Source organism: Zingiber officinale, chromosome 9B (genome assembly GCF_018446385.1).
Source record: "Zingiber officinale cultivar Zhangliang chromosome 9B, Zo_v1.1, whole genome shotgun sequence".
Classification (NCBI taxonomy): Eukaryota; Viridiplantae; Streptophyta; class Magnoliopsida; order Zingiberales; family Zingiberaceae; genus Zingiber; species Zingiber officinale.
Window position 1 is genome coordinate 103,613,245 of NC_056003.1, and position 20,600 is coordinate 103,633,844.

At 33.1% G+C, this 20,600-nt stretch overlaps 1 protein-coding gene across 4 annotated transcripts; it reads right to left on the reverse strand.

Moving 5' to 3' along the window:
• Positions 1-646: 646 nt before the first annotated feature.
• Positions 647-4,025, reverse strand: LOC122023534 (calcium-dependent protein kinase 2-like). Of its 4 annotated transcripts, XM_042581676.1 has the most exons (11): positions 3,810-4,025; positions 3,664-3,725; positions 3,200-3,432; positions 2,641-3,113; positions 2,147-2,290; positions 1,907-2,059; positions 1,715-1,827; positions 1,476-1,643; positions 1,259-1,386; positions 1,083-1,182; positions 647-1,013 (listed from the first exon to the last, which is right to left on the reverse strand). In XM_042581676.1, the coding sequence occupies exons 3-11, from the start codon at positions 3,364-3,366 to the stop codon at positions 939-941; spliced, it is 1,521 nt and encodes a 506-aa protein (XP_042437610.1). In that variant the 5' UTR covers positions 3,367-3,432; positions 3,664-3,725; positions 3,810-4,025; the 3' UTR covers positions 647-938. The 4 variants fall into 4 exon arrangements, with proteins under 4 accessions (XP_042437610.1, XP_042437611.1, XP_042437609.1 ...); XM_042581677.1 differs by lacking the exon at positions 3,664-3,725; XM_042581675.1 differs by having other exon boundaries at positions 3,664-4,025.
• Between the last annotated feature and the right edge of the window lie 16,575 nt (positions 4,026-20,600).

Here is a 20,600-nt window from a genome sequence, read left to right on the forward strand (position 1 = left end):
GGATATACGATATTCAGGTATGAAGATTAAAATTGAAAATCCGATGGAGATAAGATGAATACGGAGATAAAAGTTGAAAATCTAATGGGAGGGAGATGAGGAATAAAGAATTCCATCCAAATCCGACACATTGTCACTTTAATTGAAGGCTTGGATGCAGATATTCGACGCGCTAACAGCTAGTTGCTACCGCTGTACCTCAACAGCTAGATCCCCAGCGCTGCAAGAGTTCTTCACTGGCCAACGAATTGGCTGCCCAGATGATGAGCAACACCACAGACAACACCATCGAGCTCAAAAAGATGTTCTCCATCCTCTATAACTGATAGTGGCAGGCAATAACCGATAGTGACAGGCAATGGCCCTGATGTGATTAGATAGGATAAATGAATAATTCGAGTATTAAAACTAAAGAAAAGCCTTGTTTTGTTTTTAGCTTGTTGCAATTTACAAAGTGCACCTGTAGATCATGAACCAATTTCAATTTCAGCAATCTCAACGTGGTAGCAATTTTAGGACATCAATCGACAATGAGCTTGTAGGTTTTAATAAGGAGTTAGACTGCTGAAATGAGAGGAAATGAAAGAGAAAGCAAAATTTAATTTATTCATGACCTTCTTGATTCATTAAATTAGAGTAGCATCTTTATAAAAGTGAAACTAAAGTTTCATATAATTTAAAACATTTTACAAGCTTAATAATACACAGATCACAAGCATGGTATGTCTTGGCAATTATTTAAGCATACAATAATTTAACTCTCTACCTTTGTAAATCTCTTCTAGCAAAAACACTGATGTAGATGACTGATATGGATGTGATTTTATCATCAACGACAATGTATGAACTCATGTGTTCCTTAATAATGCTAGGCTTGATCTCTGAACTAGAGATCATGATTGATGCCATATCGGCAACTCAATGTTTGTCGTGAAGACCTAAAAGAGCTTTCCTGGCTGCTGAATTCCACTTCTCATCATGGCACAGAACTCTTCGTAATTGATTCTTCCATCCTGCACAAAAGTGACCCTCAGTTTTGTGCTTAATATGATCCACATTATCTAAACTGACTAAGAATTTACATTGTCAGTGTCGACTTCCATTATAATTTCCTTGATGGTTGCAAGATCGCCCATTCCATGCTCCTGCATGGCCGATTCCAACTCATCTCTAGTGATAAACCTGTTAATCAACAGCGAAAGCAGATGATGACTGCAAAATAATTCTAATGAATGACCACGAAAGAACAAAGACTCACCCACTGCTGTCCTTATCGAAATACTGAAAAGCTCTGTATAAATGTTCATCTCTTTCTAGTTTGTGTCTGTGCATTGTGGCGGTTATGAACTCAATGTAATCAATAGAACCATTTCCATCCACATCAGCCTGTACGAAATTCAATTATACGTAACACGTTTCGAAGAAAGCAGATGGCAATTCGAAATTAGCAAGTGAGCTTAATATTGTCGTCTTACGGCATCCATTAGCTGCTTTACTTCAGCTTCAGATAGCTTAGAACCAAGCCGAGCTAACCCGCTTTTCAGTTCTTCATATGTTATAGTGCCACTGTTATCAGTATCCATGTTAGTGAACATCTGTTTCAGCCCTTTGATCTCTTCTTCAGAAAGATTTTCAGCTATGACCTGGAAATTTCTAGGCTTGCATTAGTACTCAACTCGAAACCTTAATTAAAAAGCATTTCTTTAATATCAACCTTTAACGCCAACTTCTTGAGCTTGTTCATTGCTCTGAATTGCTTCATCCTTGTGAGAACTGCACTGTCAATGGGTTTATTTGATGCCTCTCCATCTCTGAGCCATGGATGTTCTGTAAAATCAAATTACAATATCAATGAATGTTTATAAGCAGTGGTCGTTAACCGGTGAACTAAAAGCAATAAACAAACCAAGGATTTCTGCTGCGGTAATTCTTTTCTTAGGGTCCGGTGTCAGCATTCTCCTCACAAGGTCTTTAGCGCTGTATGATATTGAAGGCCAAGGTTCACTTTGGAAGTCGATATGCCCTTGTAGGATGGTAGTAAATATTGCTTTATCTGTTTCTGCAATTCAGCACAGCAAATTAGCAAACCTAACAGAGATAATAAGATGACAATGCTTTGATTGGCATCCTCATAATATGCACTTACCAGCCCAGAATGGTGGCACACCACTCAGAAGGATGTACAGTATAACTCCAGCGCTCCAAATATCTGCCTCTTTGCCATAACTACGCCTTAGAACTTCAGGAGCAACATAATATGCACTACCCACTATGTCCCTCAATTGTTTCCCTTAAACAACAAACATCCTAGATCTTCTCAGCAATATAAATAGCAAGAGAAAGAAATTTTATTTGAACCTCTTGGCATAGCACATTTTCTTTGTTCATGATGTGTAACAGAAAGAATATCAATCTCACCATGTAATAGTTCGCTACGTCTCAACAATTGATCTACAAGTTATCTGTTTAACATAAACTTTGAATATGGTTGACAACCAGATGTGGGTCGAACAGGATGTTGATATTCACAATGACAAACAGAAGAAGAAGAAGAAAAAATGAAGCAATCTCTTTGGCAACAAGTATTGTTTCTTGTAATTTTGCTGTTTATGCAAGAATAAAGGGCAATGAAGAGCTTACCTTCCTCAATGTAAACTGAGAGCCCAAAATCAGTAGCCTTTAGCATCGCATTTTCATCCTTGGTAGCCAGCAAGAAGTTCTCTGGCTTAAGGTCCCTATGCATCACCCCCATGAAATGGCAAATGTTCACCACATTGACAATTGCCCTACAGAGAGTTGCAGCAGCCCTCTCAGAGTATTGCCCCTTGGCTATGATCCTGTCAAATAGCTCCCCTCCTGAGCACAGCTCCATGACAAGGTGCACAGAATCTCTATCCTCATATGCCCCTTTGAACTCCACTATGTTTGGCTGCCCTGTGAGGTGCTGCATAATCTCTATCTCCCTCTTGATGTCCTCCCGGTCACCCTTGTTGGATAGCTTCCTCTTGGAGATGGACTTGCAGGCGTACCGGACGCCGGTGGCTTTCTCGGTGCAGAGGTATGTCACTCCGAACTGGCCACGGCCGAGCTCCTTCCCCAGCGTGTACAAGGACCTGACATCCTCAAATGGCATTCCAAGGATGGTGTCATGGACGGTCAAAGGGGGTTTCAGGATGGGCGAGGGAGTGTGTTGGGTCACCGTTTGCGGCCGGGGATGTGATTGTTGCTGCTGCTGTGAATGGCTGCTGTATTGGGTCTGTGGAGGTGCTGCCATGGCAGTCTGCTTCGGTTCTTGCCGCTGCTGAGGTTGATAGGACGGTGGTGTTGGCTTTTGCCGTGAGCGGCCATTGGTTCTTCCACTTCCATCGCCGTGCGGCCTGCCGGTGTTTTTGCTAAAACACTTGCCCATCTATCTCAAGATCTCAATAGAAGCTACATAAATCACGCATCAAAGATTCAGAAACTGAAAAAAATATACTTCTGGGTTCAGGAAAAATACATCGGCAGTCAAAGCTAGCCAAGCAAGAACCCTATATAAAGACTCCTAGTTTTAGGGGGGGCATCTGCGATTAGGGTTAGCTTCAAGGCCTTCCAAGATACAAGCAAACAAACTGGGAGATTCAGGTGGGCAAAAAAGGGCAGATCAGAAGACAAGGGGCTCACCTGTTTGTCGTCAAGATCCAGCCTTTTGAACTCGAACAGCAAGATTCAGACGCCAAAACCACCTTGTCAAGTGATTGCGCTTGCCTCACGAATCAATCTCGAAGCGAGAGATAGATGAATCAGGGACAGGGATGAGATAAACTAACCGCTTGCCTGAATCGAGTTTTCCTGCTGCTTCCGAGCAATCTTTTCTCCCCGTTTCTTTCCTAAATTCTGCTCCTTGCAGAGATCCGAGAATCCGTCGTCAGAGGCTGAAAGGTTTTGCCCTCTGTTCAGTTCGCTTGGGAAGAAGAAAGCGCAAGGAAGAAATATCCATCTGAATCGAAAATATATTTGGTTTTATTTCGCTGATTTGTTTAAATCGCCGAGTAATCGAAAATGGAAGGGAATATTAATTGTTACGGATGATAAATGATTTACTGGAATCACGAATAAATGTTGGAAAATAAAAATAGAAAGGAATGTTTTTTAAGATTACGCGGTTTTGACTAAGTGGCTTGACCACGTTTTTTTAAGCCAAAAGCGAATTTAAAGAAGATTATGTTGTGTCCCATTTTTATTTTTATTTTTTGAAAAATATGTATTTTTTTATTTTTCAGAAAATATTTTTTTTTATTTTTCGTTTTCTTAAAAAATGCATTATTATTTTCTTAAAAATAAATGTGAAAAATTTAAACCAAACATGTTTTCCATTTTCTCAGAAAATGAAAACAAAAAATAACGTGGAAAACACAAACCAAACGCCCCCTTAGGCCCCTCGATCACTATTATCTACTTTAAATATTTTTAAAATAATTTTTTTATTAATTATATCTAATAAAATATTAAAATTATATATTAAAACAAATTAGAATATATGGTATTCATAAAATATAATTAAATTTTATGATTAATTATTTTCAATTAAATAATAACAAAACAATCTTGATTTTACATAATTTATAAATTCTTATGAAAAGAAGAAAAATTAATATCCAAGATCAAATAAATTAAATAATAAAAAAATCAAAATGATTTCAAGACCATTAGAGTTCATCTCTATCTTGATTCGGAACCGATCGTTCAACAGTTTGGAATAGTAAATATGATGATTTTTAAAGGTCGACCCATAATCTTAATCGTCCAAGACGATTATAGTTCATGTACGGTTTAAAATGATTCAAGATTATTATATTAAAAAAATTATTAAAAAAATACTGGCACTTATTTAAGTTGTCTATGTATCTCCTTAAGGTATAGCAGAATCAAAGTCAACTTAATTCTTTTACAATTTTTATCCTTTTACTTTATGAAATGGTATTATTATTTAAAGTCAATTTTATCATAAAATGAACATCAAACAAATAAAGTATGGAAATCCTTTTCTATACTAATATAGAATAGAAAATGATCCGGATTGTTTCTCAAAAAAAAAAAATAGAAATAGTAAATTCTAATCATAGGATCAATTTTATTTGAAAATTAAGATTTGGGTTGAGATGCCTAAACTAACGATAATTGAAATAGACCTAATCTATAATGTAAAAAGAATAAGTTATTAAGGAAACTAAGCATTTAATGAAATTTAACTCCTACCGTACCCTAATTGCATTTGAATAGAGAATCGAGAAAACTATAGTGAGAAGACAACCTAACTCATGCAACTGGAACACAATCAATATCATGAGATCTAATCTATTGCAACATAGAAATCAAATGTGAACAGTAATATCAAGATCAAAGTACAGATGTAAATCAACAAGTTGTTGGTGCTATTATTTACTTTAAATATTCTAAAAAAATTAATTATATCTATAAAATATCAAAAATATATTAAAACGAATCAGAATATATGGCATTCATAAAACATAATTTAAATTTAAGATTAATTATTTTCAATTAAATAATAACAAAACAATCTCGCTTTTACCTAATTTATAAATTCGTATGGAAAGAAAAAAAATTAATATACATTATCAAATAAATTAAATAATAAAAACATCAAAATGATTTTAAGGCCATTAGAACCTGACCTGATCCAGAATCAGAACCAACGATTCGATGGTTTAAAATATTAACTTTAATCATCCAAAATAATTATAATTCATGATCTGAAATTATTAGTTCATGATTCGTCATAGTTCAAAATTATTATATTAAAACAAATAAAAATTATAAATTTATTTTTTTAAAAATAAATTATCCTTATTTAAGTTATCTATGTATCCTCTTAGGGTATATGAAAATCAAAGTCTATTTAGTTCTTTTATTTTTTTATCCTTTTATTTTATGAAGTGACATTGTTACTGATAAACTCAATTTTATTATGAAATAGATACCAAATAATAGAATACTGAAACTCTTTTTTATACTAATATAATATAGGTAATGATTTGAATTGTCTCTCATAAAGAACGTAGACAGTAAATTTTAATTTTAAGATTAATTTTATTTAAAATTGAGGTTTGGATTGAAATTCCTGAACTAATGATAATTGAAATAGACCTAATCTATTCAGATTAAAATTGCAAGAAAATATAAAAAAGAATAAGCAATTAAGGAAACTAAGCATTTAATGAAATTTAACTACTACTCTACCCTACTTGCATTGAATAGAAAATGAGAAAACTATATATTATGAAGACAACCTAACTCATGCAATTAGAACACAATAAATATCACGAGACCTAATCTATTGCAACGTAAAAATCAAATGTGAACAGTAGTATCAAGATCAAAACACAAATGTAAATCAACAAGCTATCAATCAAACTACAAAGATTGAATACATAAAAAATTAAACCAACAATTTATCACATGAAAGGAGATCTACAGCTTACATGAATGAATCTAAGAATTTAAAGGTGCTTACAACCCGAGCTAGGGTATCCCAAGCTAGTGTCAGATCGGATCGACTGTCAAGAGAAGTGGCTCGGCAAAGGTGGATGAGGATGGCGTTGATGATCCAAATGGTGGAAGCAGAATTTCAAAGGTAATGGAAAAGCCCTATATTCTTCGTACTTCGACCATCGCTCTTGATGATGGCTTGCGGTGTGGATCGTTGGCAACAATGGAGAAAGAAGGAATCTCGGAGGATGACATTTGATGGTGGCATGGAAGATGGATCACTAAACCTGGATGGAGTGGATAGGTAAGGGGAGTCCCTTAACCCCTAATGATAGACAAAGCTCTGGTGCTGGCGGTGGAAGTATCGGTGATCGATAATCCTCTATTTCCTCGTGTGCATCCCTGTTCTTCATCTAAAATTGTGATGGGAAAGAAGTTAGTATAGCTTCTATTTTAAATCTGATCAGATGGATCTCAAATTTGCATCAACTGTGGAAATGAAGTTAGATATGATCCAACGGCTATAATCACACCAAATTTGAATCCAAGGCTCCAAATCTTGATCAATGACTAAGATTTATTCTCCCTTGACTTGGATAGGCCAGACTTTAACAGATGGGTCAAATCACTTCAAATCTTGGATGGAAAGCTTAGATTGTTTCAAAGCTTCATGTCTTCAATTAATATCAGAATTAAACCCAAGTTGAATCGATCCGATTTGAGTTCATGAGCCTTTTATGCTACAAGGAATTCGTTCAAATATTAGCATCAAATACCGTAAATGTGAGATAATTCGCAATAAAGCCTAAAAATGAGTCTTACTCATGAAATATAATATAAACATGAAATTAACACATAAGAAGATCAAAAAGTATACATATATGAATCAAAATATCGTAACAAAATTATGGTTATCAATTGCTCACTTCCATCTCCTATTTCCGTAGTATTTGTTCCTTTATTATCAAATTATTTGACTTTGTCATCTGAAAGTTGCATTCCTTGGATTCTTTTTTTGGCTTGAGTCTAATCATTGAGTAATGCTTGACCTTCCAACGAATTGGAAGACAAATCAATCATCGTTCATCAAATATATTACCACAACAACTGTTGACACTACACAAGCTAAAATTTATTTGGTAATCATGGAGAGAATGGGAAAGCTTTGAGTCTTCTATGACCATCACTTTAGGATATCAAAATCTACTTCACTATTTGCTTCATTAAAATTTAAAAAAAAATCATAAAATAATTCTTAAGTTTATGTATGGAACTTAAGAATTCTTGTAGATGTTTCATCCGTTCTTTTAATAAAATTTATTCTTTTGTAAATTTAAATTACTACTACTAATATTTTGTGTTTCGGAAATATTAGGTTGTATTCTATATTTTATACTATATTCATTATAAATATCATATAAATAATTTCTAATATTATATACAATATTATTAGGATCAGGGTAAAAAGAATCTTTAAATGAAATTAAAGCGTCATACTACAAACCTAACATTTCTAATAAAACTTCTAATTTATATCTATGGTCTAAAGCATATGCAACTAAATAATTACTTCTAGGAATATGAAAAAAAATATTTTTCCCATTTCGTTTTGATTGCTAATACACAAGAATATAAAAATTTATTGGTATTATTTTCATTTAAAACTAATACTATATTACAAAAATTTTATAAAACTAAATAAGTAGGATAATAAAAACCAAAAAGTTGTTCAGTTGCATCATTAAATACTTTTAAAATTTCACAAATACTATTATAAATATTTATTATTGTGAAAATAAATATATACTAACATTATTAATATTTTATGCAAAAAATAAACATAATAATTCTCTATATTGAAATGAATCTTGTACCATCGATATATTAAATTCCAACCTGTTGGTATATCATATGAAAATTTTTAAGTCTCATTCCATTATTTTTATAAAATTTTCCTCATTGTTTCATTATAGATGAATGTGACCATAAATAAAAAATAACAGTTCTAATTGGTTTAATATAATTTGGTAAAATTCTTATCCATTTTGACACACATCAATTTAAAATATGACAAACACAATAAATATAAAAAGTAAACTATTAATAATAGGTTGATATATAAATTTTAATTCATCAATACTGGTATTAAAACTTGTATTATCAAATGATGTTAAAAATATTTTATGAGTTAATCTATATTTTCAAAAGCTAACAATCTTTTTAGATATTATAGGAGTTATTGATCCAATAACAAGTCACACCCATGTATAAATGTCTTTGCCAATGATCACTCCAAAAATTGAAACATAAAAAAATTATTATTTAATTTACTAAATTCTTCAATTAATTGTTTTCCCTTATTTTATTAATCTTTAAATTATTTTTGTAAATATAGTTCTAAGAACACGTTTAGCAAATGAATTAAAAGATTCTTTACAAAAATCTTCAAAAGTACATTTAGATATAAAACTAAATGAAAGATGTTCTATGAAAATAAATATAGCTAATAATTCCCTTAATCTATTATCAGAATATAAAAACAAACTAGAATCACTACTTTTACTAATAGAAAATCAAAATAATTGTGCTTGAGCACGGTCAATTCTATCTTTCGTCGGGTGCTTCACTTGTATGTGTTGTTTCGACAACTCATGCATAATCGTCGTCGGCTTGGAATTTATAGAAAATATTGTGGTGCTTATATTTTACACATAATTTTCTCAACAGAAGAGTAACTTTATCAAAATATTTAGTAAAAATGAAAAAATTTAAAGGAGAAATTTCTCGAACCTTAAAAGTAATTGTATTTGTATTTCTCGAACCTTAAAAGTAATTGTATTTGTACTTCCTTATGTTTCGTGTGTCATAGTCGGATTCAAAAGTTGCTCAGTTTCATTATCGGTGGATTGAATGTTCAGATTCACTATTTCCTTACCCTTCTACGATCAAAATGATGAACCTCCTCGCCCTTGGCTTCCTTCTTGCCTTCGGTCTCCTTCCATTGTAGTTGGAACTTGTAAAAGGAAGCAAAAAGTGTATAGAATTGGAGTCAAAAGCATGTAGAGATTGCGGAATTGAGAATGAGAGTAGAGAAGATGAATATAAAAATAATGACATGAGCTCTCTATTTATAGAGTTTGGAGACTAATGGATACTAAATCGTACTCATTGATCAAAAAATAGTCAAATGATCTCAACCATTAAAAAAATACAAAAATAAGCACATCTCATGCATCCCCAATGGCTAGAACTGATGGTCCAATGGTCAGAACTGTCGGTTAATTGGTGATTTTTACAGTCCGATACAAAAACAAAAATTGAACCGCAAGGGCAAATTGGCGGTTAATCACCGATTGATGATTTTTTTTTTGTTGAATCATAACCGGTCTGGCAGGATGCCAGGCTGATTATGATTTTTGAACAAGGATCAGGTCAACGAATACCTAACTCGTTGACCCGATTTTGGGTCCAAGCTGGGTCCAAATCAGACCTGGCCTAAGGTTGATCTAATTAGAGCATCCACGATGGAGCTCCCTCCCATTGCTTAGTTGGCAAGGATGAGGGAGCTCCTTCATTTTCAATAGGGAGCCTTGTTTAGGATATGGCTCCTTGTTTTTTTTTTAATTAAAATATTTTTTTAAAATTGTAGTTTTTTTTAAAACTAAAAATATTAAAATAAATGATATTGAATTAAAATTAGCTGTTGAACAATGGCTAAAAATTAGTTATTGAATGTTTAATTTTTATTTTTATTTTTAAAAAAAAATCTCTATAACTACATTCTCAATATTTCATTTTCCATTTTTCATTTTTCATTTTTCTTATCATTTACTCAACTCTCTATTCCTTTCAATCGCACAAATATCTTCATTTATTCCAAATGGCTTAAAATCCAGAACAATCTATGCTATGTGAATTATGAAGAAATAAATTGACAGAAGATGTGGAAGATATAGATGAATAAATAAAACTTCGATTATATGAGTAATGACAAATGATACGTTAAAGAGTTTAAAGTTCTTCCGGTAGAACATAGAGGAGAATATATTTAAATTGGGATCGTGAAGTCAGACATACTCATCTTTTTTATTGATTACTTCTCTGATGAGCCAGTATATCCTGATGACATATTCCAACATCGATTCTAAATGCAAAGAGAATTATTCCTTCGTATAGTCACTGCATTGAAAAATCATTCCAAATATTTTTAATGGAAGGTCAATGTGACAGAAAAAAAAAGTTTGTCACCATTTCAAAAATGTACGGCAGCTATCCTTCAATTGGTGTACAAAGTCCCTGTTGATCATTATGATGAATATGTATGGATTGCTGAAACAACTATCATCCAATGCTATTCAACTTCTATCGATGTGTAATTGAAGTGTTCGGGACCTAATATTTGAGAAGACCTGATGATGCTAATATCCAACACTTGTTTGAAATATATAAGCAGAGACATAGCTTCCCTAAAATGTTGGATAATATTGATTGTATGCATTGACAATGGAAAATTTACCTCATTGCTGGGAAAGGCTAGTTTACTTAGTGCTATCATGGCGTCCCAACAATTATGCTTGAAGTAGTCGCATTTGCGGACTTGTGGATATAAGACACCCTGTTTGGGATTGTAGGGTCATGTAATGATATCAATGTGCTTAACGAATTACCTTTATTTAACGTCTTATAAGGAAATGCACCCGACATTAATTTTATGGTTAACAACATACAATATACAAAAGGATGCTATTTGCCCGATGAAATCTATCTAGAATGGGCTACTTTCATCAAGAGCTTTCCATGCCACCAAGATCCCAAGAGAAAAATATTTAAGGAACGACAAAAGGTGGCAAAAAAGGATGTTGAGTGGACATTTGGGATGCTATATATAATCTTAATGAACAATGGTTAGAGGTCTAGGATGATTTTGGTATGAGGATAACTTAAAGGACATCATGTATATATGCATTATTTTGCACAACATGGTTATTGAGAATGAGAGTGATCCAGTAATCAATTGGTCAGATGATGAAGGAAATCCTCCATTACAAATATTCTATGGCTCCACCCAAGAATACTTCTAGAGAAATTATGAGCTACGTGATAATCAACTGTATCATCAACTTTGAGCCAATTTGGTTGAGAATATCTGGGCACGCAACGATTGTAATAAATGAAAAAAATAATTAATTAATTATGATATATTTAATTATCTTATGTTATATTTCATGAATAATTTGTAAAAAAGTGTACAACCCATAAAGAAGTTGTTGAGAGTTTTTTTAATAATTAAGAAATGTGTGAGATTTTTTACTTTTGAAACATTGATGTGGTATTGAGGGAGCTCTTGGAGAGCTCCTACCACTGTGAATGCCCTTAAAACATCCATATTAGGAGCTCGACGAGAGGGGAGGGAGCTCCTTTATTAAATATATGTGAGATTTTTTACTTTTGAACAAACAGTAATATGGTATTGAGGGAGGTCTTGGAGAGCTCCTACCACTATGAATACCCTTAAAGCATCTATATTAGGAGCTCGACAAAAGGGGAGGGAGCTCCTTTATTAAACTTTAGGGAGCAGCACCCTAAATAGGGAGCCACTCCTTACTTTTTTTTTTAATTAAAATATTTTTAATTTATTTTTTAAATAATAAAATATTTAAAAAGTAGTTATTCAACCATTAAAAATAGTGGTTGTATAAATACATGTTAAACATTTCATTTTTCATTTATCCTATCATTTTTTACTTCTTCTTTCTTCCTTTCATTCTCTATTTGTATTTAGTACATCTTTTACAAATCTTTTAAATTTTCAAATGTGAAAAAAATACATCTTCTCAAAATACTCACATTCATCCAAATATCTAATATTCTCATTTTATTCTCACATACATAATATGAAGCTGCAAGTGCACGACTATGCTGCCAAGTAATAAAAGATATCGATCCACAAAAATCGTTGATTAAGCACAAGTTTGTTAGAGTCGATTTGTAGCTAGAGGGGGGAGGGTGAATAGCTCGTTGCGCTCGTTGTCTTGCTTCGTGATGATGATATGCAGTGGAATGAGACACGAAACACACTTACAATGCTAACACGAACACTACAAGAAAAAAAGGCTAAAGACAACAATTTTTTACCGTTATCGTAGGCAATTTAAAACTATTGTTAAAGGTCCTGTTATTAAAAGCACACGCTCAAAGACAACAGTGAAAAACTGTTGTCTTTTCTTTGAGTGTGTGCTTTTAACAACAATTTTATACTACCTATGACAACGGTGAAAAATCGTTGTATTTTTTTAGATAAAAATAAAAAAATAATATATAATTTTCTAATATTATAAATCATTCAAAATACTAAATTTACAAATAAAATTTAATATACAATTTTCTAACATTAAAAAATAATATTTACAACACATGAGATTTTTCTACTTAGATGCTAGCGAAGACGTGGCACTGTAACTCCCAGTGTTCCTTAACCTGCTAAAGTCTTTCTATTTTTTCGACTTTTCGGCATTCTTCTCAATACTCTTGAGGACACCTGCTCGAATAAAGATATATATTACAAATTAGAAATCAAAATTGTACACCATATTCTAATTGCACGGCCTCACATAACCATCAAATAATTGAAATGTAATATTATTACATTTCATGCATCTCAAGATAAGTTTCTAAGAAAAAAAAGACCTCAATAGAAGAATAATCATATGAAAAAACAGACCTCTTGCAACTCTCAGCAAATTTGAAGGGCATAGGTGACAATAAGAGATAGATTTCACATCAACATTCAACCTTTAAGAAAGAATCATGTGAATAATGAGTATATGCAGCTGTGACGGGAATAAAACATCAAAATTCAAAAATCTGCAAGAAACAAGTGAAAAAGAGGGACACAATTTGCATTAAGAAGTGATTGATCACACAGTATTAAACATTTATCTATAAGGAATCTGAACTTTTTACACAATTAATAATGAAAACAACCAAACTATTTAGAACTATTATGAACACTATGTAAAAGAGTTAAATTATTCAAAGTATACGTGTTTCATAGACATAATGAACTATTATGAACACTGCATCATTTTCCTCAGCAACAGAAGCTTGTTGAGATTCATTATGAACAAGATGTTTGATTGACATAATTGGTAGTAACATGTATGCAAAAACAAAACAACTAAAAATTGTAAAACAATAAATATGAAGGTCAATACTTAGAGTTACTCAAGGAACATGAATACTTGCAATCAAGCAAGAGTTAGCAACTAACATAGAAGCTTAGTAAACTGAGAGAAAAAACAAAACAACTAAAAATTGTAAAACAATAAATATGAAGGTCAATACTTAGAGTTACTCAAGGAACATGAATACTTGCAATCAAGCAAGAGTTAGCAACTAACATAGAAGCTCAGTAAACTGAGAGAAAAAAATCCCTGATGACACAGTTCAAAGTCAGAAAAACTGAGACAAAACAGTTTATCAATACAAAATAATATAATACCATGTAGTAGATGAAGTTCAGAATTGGGTGGTCTAGAACATCCAAGTCGGCAGCTTTATCAAAAGCATTGATGAACATCTACAAAACCAATAATTAGGATTCCATACCAAGTCTCTATAGCATTTACAAATCATGACAACCAGAAAAGGCATTCTTATAGTTAAAAGCCACCATAAATTTGACCAAATCAAAAGGAGCTATAATAATGAAGCATTGTGCATTCATATAAAAGAAAGTACTGTAGCATCATACAAGGGTTTTTTCCCTCGAGTTGGCTGGAAACATTTTGACACTTTGCATGTTTGGTTACTAATTTTAGGTTGCCCATAAACTAGGAATTGGATGTAGGTCAAAACCAACAAACATGTAAACACAAAAGACTCGAAAAGCTAAGACCCAAGCCTTGCCTTGCCTAAACTGGATATAGGAGTAACACATGCAAACTAAATAACTAGAGGCCAGAAAACAAATAGTGCATCTATGACACTAATTAAAATCCCCAAAACATGTTACTGAAAAAATAATGATATATATTTTTTAGTATCTCTAGTTCACATCAGACAAAGCATGTTGATGAGACTTAATCTTCAAAACATGTTATAGAAAAAGAATGATGAAAACAAAAAATTGAATATCTCTGGTACACATCTGTTCACAACTGCGAAAGTGGAAAATGTTTCCATAATACATTAACACTCGTAAAATGGGGAGTTGAAAATACAGTATCAAGCAAACCTGCAAAGAATATCTTGGCAACAATGACCATGGCTGGGACTGACTTCCACAACAAAACCAACCATAGAGAGAACTGCATACAATTGAAATAAAATGCTATCACTAGAATGCATAAAACTGTGAGATCTTAAAAAAGGAAAAGCTAATGAACAGCTGAAAATCATGAAAAATGAAAAAGGGTAACTATGAATAACACTACATATAAGAGATGAAGAGATTGAGCAGGACAATGAAAGTTACACTATCTAAAAATTTATGAAAAAACTGGGGTTGTTTAAGAGAACAAAAAAATGAGGCCTTCAACCTTACAAAATAATGGACCAAGGAGGATCGGAAAATAAAATCAATGAGCAAAAAATCATTCACATCAAGGCACACAATTCAAATCACTTAGAATACCAACAACTGGAAGTAGGAAAACCAACGACAGACAAGGTGAAGAATTAGGAAGGGGGACGAAGAAAAGCAAGGAGGATTGAGAGTATAATACCTTACCCTCACCCACCTGAGAGCTCTAGGAAGGAGCGGTGGCAACAAGGAAAGCGTTGTGCTCCGTCGGATGATGGGGCTCTAGCAGCAGTGAGGCCATGTGAGATGGTTGGGAAGGCGAAGAGAGAAGGAAGAGCAGTGGGGAAGAGCCCCGTGCGGTCGCAAAGTGAGTAGCAGAGGAGACGGAGGGGAAGAGGTCGACAAAGGCAGCTGTCGCTTCGACAGGTGTCGGTGAAAATAGTCGCACGCGACTGAGAGAGGAGCTAGGAAAAAAAAAAACGTTAGGGTGTGTTTTGTTATCCATCTAAGATTATCAACAAAAAATACTATTTGATTTAGGTAATCGATGACTCTCGAGTAATATTCTATGTACGACACATCAGCAAAAGGGGGCATACAATCTGAAATAGGAAAACCTTGGAAAATTAACAAATTTTTTTTACCAAAAATACTCTCGAATAAGAGAAAAATATGATAACAAAGAAAAATGTACAAAAAAAATTAAAAATATAAAAATAAAATAAAAAAACTTTAAAAAAATAAAAAATATTAAAAAAATTTAGAAAAACGGAATAAAAAATAGGAAAAAGGTAAAAAAAATTAAAAACTTTAAAAATAATTTTAAAAATGTAAAAAAAATAAAAATATATATAAAAAATAAAAAAATAGAAAAAACATTAAAAAAATAAAAAAAGATAAAAAATAGAAAAAAAAACGTGAACATAATAAAATTTTTTTTAAAAATACACATAAAAATAAAGAAAAATGTGAAAAAGAAAAAAAATGTAGAGTTTAAAAAATAATAATAATAATAATATATATGGTTGGTTTTGTAACCAAGGGTAATATAGTAAAATATTAAAGTAAATTATCCATTAAAACCTTCAAACAAACAAGTTTTTGTTGCATTACATAAGTTAAACCAAACAACATTTGGTTATATTTTATTCCTCATCACCTTGGTTATGTGATTACTTGGTTATCACATAACCAAGGTTATACATGATAACTTGAACCAAACACACCCTTAGGGTTATAAAATAATTTTCGTTGTCTTAGACACCAAAACATATACATACACAAGAATTTAATAAAACTGTTTTCTATTACCATACAAACAACATTAAGGGTGCATTTAGTTGGGGGTATCCTTGATAATTCTGGTTATCCATCCAAAATTATCAACGAAAACCTTCTTTGATTTAGGTAATCGATAATTCCCAAGTAATGTTTCATATCCAACACGTCAGCAAAAGGGGCATGTAACCCGGACTCGAAAAACTTCGAAAAGCTGAAGTTTTTCTTGATTCCGAGGGTTAACAAATTTTTTTTACTCAAAATACCCTCGAATAAGAGAAAAATGTGATAAAAAAATACAAAGAAAAAAAATATAAAATATAAAAACTAAAATAAAAAACTTTTAAAAAATAAAACAAGGTAAAAAATTTTAAAAATTAAAAACTAATAAAAAAATGTAAAAAAATAAAAAATGGGAAAAAACATAAAAAATAGAAAAATGTAAAAAAAATAATAAAATTAAAAAACGTAAAAAATAATAAAAAAACATTAAAAAATTAAAAATATTTATGAGACATAAAAGAAATAGAAAAAACATAAAAAATTAAAAAACATTAAAAAATAAAAAATAGGAAAAAAATAAAAAAACGTAAAAAAAAAAATAAATAAAAAATGTAAAAAATTAAAAAAAACTTTTAAAAATAAAAAAGGGAAAAATGGAAAAAAAAAGAAATAAAAAATAAAAAAACACATAAAAATAAAGAAAAATATGAAAAGGAAAAAAATTGAAAAACATAGAGTTTTAAAAATAATAATAGTAATAATAATAATATATATGGTTGGCTTTGTAATAAGGGTAATATAGTAATATATTAAATTAGGTTATTATTAAAACCTTCAAACAAATAAGTTTTTGTTGCATTACCTATGTTGAACCAAACAACATTTGGTTATGTTTTATTCCCAAGGTTATACATGATAGCTTGAACCAAACACACCATAATAGTTATCAACCGTTGTATCAAAAAGATAATGGTTTTAAAAAACTGTTGATTTTGACATACATAAGACAACAGTTTATTAAAACCATTGTCTTTTAAAAAATAAAAACATCCAACAACAACGATTTTCAATAAAATTGTTGTTAAATGGAAAAAAGATAATAGTTTTTTAAAAAACTATTATCTATTGGGTGTGGTTGTATCTCAAATTTCTTGGAGTGGAAGGATTTACTTGGTATCCACCTCAAGATGAGGTGACTAATCCAAGGATCCACACACGACACACTCTCCACTATGAAAAACACTCCTTCTCGGTAACTACCAAAAGTGGAGAAACCTCGTACAAGACTCACACAACAAGATACAAATACATGCAAGAAGAAAATATAAGAATGGAAATGAAACACCCTCTTCTTGCATGACCTCGTTGATGAAGACGCCTCTGATCCTTTAGAAAGTGCAACAACACTTCTCTTCCAAGCTATCAGTCTGACAGTGAGTCGTAGTGAAGGATCATGTAAGCATGCTGAGAAGAAAGCTTGCCATAGCTTTATACTCGACGCTCTTAGGGCTCTCAATCGATTGGGCTTACTCCCAATCTATTGTCACGTGAGATCCGTTCCATCCCAACCGTCCATCGCTCGCTACCTGTGCAACGGTCATATCCCAATCGATTGGTCAATTGATTGGGAAGACTTGAATCGATCGGTTGATCGATTCAGAGTTCCTTTGTGCTCTCGCTAGAAAAGCCTGAATCGATCGATCGATCGATTCAACCTTCCTTGTGTCACGCGAGTTTTCTAGCCCCAATTGATCGCCCAATTGATTGGCGGTGCCCAATCGATCGCCCGATTGATTGGCGATGCCCAATCGATCGCCCAATTGATTGGTGATGCCCAATCGATCGGTTGATTGATTGGGGAAGCTTCTGTGCTCGCGATTCAGGAGTCCAATCTATCGGTTGATCGATTAGGCTGTTGTTTGTCGCAACATGGTGCCCAATTGATCAGCTGATCGATTGGGCTTGGTTCAATTTGATCACTTAATCAAATTGACCAACCCCAGCTTACTCGAGTCAAGTCTAAGTCTCCCAAACCCAACATCCGGTCAACCTTAACCTGTTGGGACTTCTTCACCAAGTGTCCGATCAATCCTTTGACCCACTTGGACTTTTCTCTTCGTGCCAAGTGTCCGGTCAACCTTGACCCACTTGGACTTACCGTCTCGTGCCAAGTGTCCGGTCTTCTATGACCCACTTGGACTTTCTTCCACCAAATGTCCGGTAACCCTTGACCCATCTGGATTTCTCAACACCAGGTGTCCGGTCAACCTTGACTCACCTGGATTTCCACGTGCCTGGCTTCGCTCACCAGGACTTTCACCTAGTTTCACTTACTAGGATTTTCCCACTGCTTGGCTTCACTCACCAGGACTTTCACTTGCCTAGCTTCACTCTCTAAGTCTTTCACCTGGCTTCACTCACTAGAATTTTCCAACTGCCTAAGTTCACTCATTAGGTCTTTCACCTGGCTTCACTCACCAGGATTTTCACTTTCCTAACCTCCAGTTAGGACTTTCCTAGTCAAGTATCCGGTCAACTTTGACGTACTTGACTCTTCTTCACATCAAACTGATCATTTCTTGACCAGTGGGGAATTGCACTAATAATCTCCCTAAACAAATTATTGTACCTGCAATCTTCATATATTGTCAAACATTGAAACTCAAATATCAAGACTAAAGCTTGAGCCAACTCAAGCTTAGTCAACTTAGTCAACCTGACCCAGGGGATATTGCAACAACAAAATTAAATTCACACAGTCAATTACCTAAGCAATCAGGGGTTGGTTGAACACTTGTGAGCAAGAGATTGAGAGAAGAGAGAGAGAGAAAGAGTGGGAGGGAGAGAGTTGGAAGGGCAAGAGAATGAAAAGAGAAGAAAGAGTTGGATTTAGAGGAGAATCTAGGATTTCAATTTCACTATGATGCTAGTTAATATCCCTATTATTGGTCTCTTTGGCGACCGGCTAGAGAGGGGTGATTAGCCTGCACAACAAAAATACAAAAATACCTTTCTCGACTTTATAGTTTAATAAATCTAACACTTGCATAAAAAATAAGAGACTAATTAAAGAAAGGAAGAAACTGCGATTTTTACTTGGTTACAAGCAGGAAGGTTATTAATCCAAGACTCTGAAGTAATAATCAAATTCTCCTTCAGGCGTGGCGAAGAAGCCTTTTATAACAGTTGAAGCACTCAATTACAAAGCTAGACTAAATCATAATTGATTATAAGTGTTCTATCTAAGCGTCTGAGACCATGGTTGTATTTATAGCCTTGGTCGGAGCACTTGGAAGGGTTTCAGGCTCCTGGGGGGATAAACTTTTATCCCCGTCGTAATTGAACACGCCACATCATGTTCCAGATAAAAAGCTGCATCGGGCGCTCGGATTCAGAAAGTCAACATTTCTGTTGACTTTCATTCCCGATCTTCCACTCCAATTCTGCTCGCATTGGTCATAGTATTCCTCTTCGGCTCCACTCGCTTGGGTAATTTCGGCCATTCAGAATAGAGGTCACCCGAACCCATTTTCTGGCCTTCGAGCAAACTTTTGCTCCGGCTTCTTGTCCCTCAGAAACGTTGTGCGCCTCCTTCTCGTCCGCCCACGTACTCTTCCACAACACCTCATACCTCGGACGCACCGAGCCCGCCGGCTCTCTCGTGTCATCCCTTTCGCTAGCTGCGTCTTTTGCTCAACTTCCTATGCTTCTAAGTTCCTGTACACTTAAACACAAGTGTTAAATACCAACAGAACCTAACTTTACTTGGTTGATGACATCAAAACTTCCACGGGGTACTTACAATCTCCCCCTTTTTTATGTGAGCAAACCCCAAGTTAAGTTAGGGTACAACCATAAAAAAAAAAATAACAGCTATAAAATAAGATTTTTGCAAGTACTAAAATAATTGTACTATCCTCCCCCTAAATAAACTTAATCTTTACTACCCCCTTTTGATCACATTAAAAATGAGGTACATTAAAAATTTCTACTTAACAACAATAAAAGTCTAAAGGACAAATAAAAAAACATTAAAGTTTAAGTTTCGAATTTTTTTAAACATATTTAAGACAGAAAGGAAAAAATGAATTTCATATAAAGTAGAAATTATCATAAAATTTTTTTTAAAAAAAAATTAACATTTGAAAATTTTCTTACAATTAAGTGATAAAGTTCTAAAAAAAATTAACTTTTAAATAATTTCTAACAAAATTTTTGATAAACAATTGAAAGTATTTTTATAACAACTAATTACTTAACAGTTAGTCAATTAAATACTTATTTCAATAATTAGCTTCCAGGCTAT

Bases quoted from the DNA above. Each gene is read 5' to 3' on its own strand.
- LOC122023534 (XM_042581674.1), bottom strand. From the start codon at position 3,409: ATGGGCAAGTGTTTTAGCAAAAACACCGGCAGGCCGCACGGCGATGGA. The intron at 1,183-1,258 runs GTGAGTCTTTGT...GTTGATTAACAG, and splicing joins TTCGATAAGGACAGCAGTGG to GTTTATCACTAGAGATGAGT. The intron at 1,014-1,082 runs GTAAATTCTTAG...ACTTTTGTGCAG, and splicing joins TGGAAGTCGACACTGACAAT to GATGGAAGAATCAATTACGA.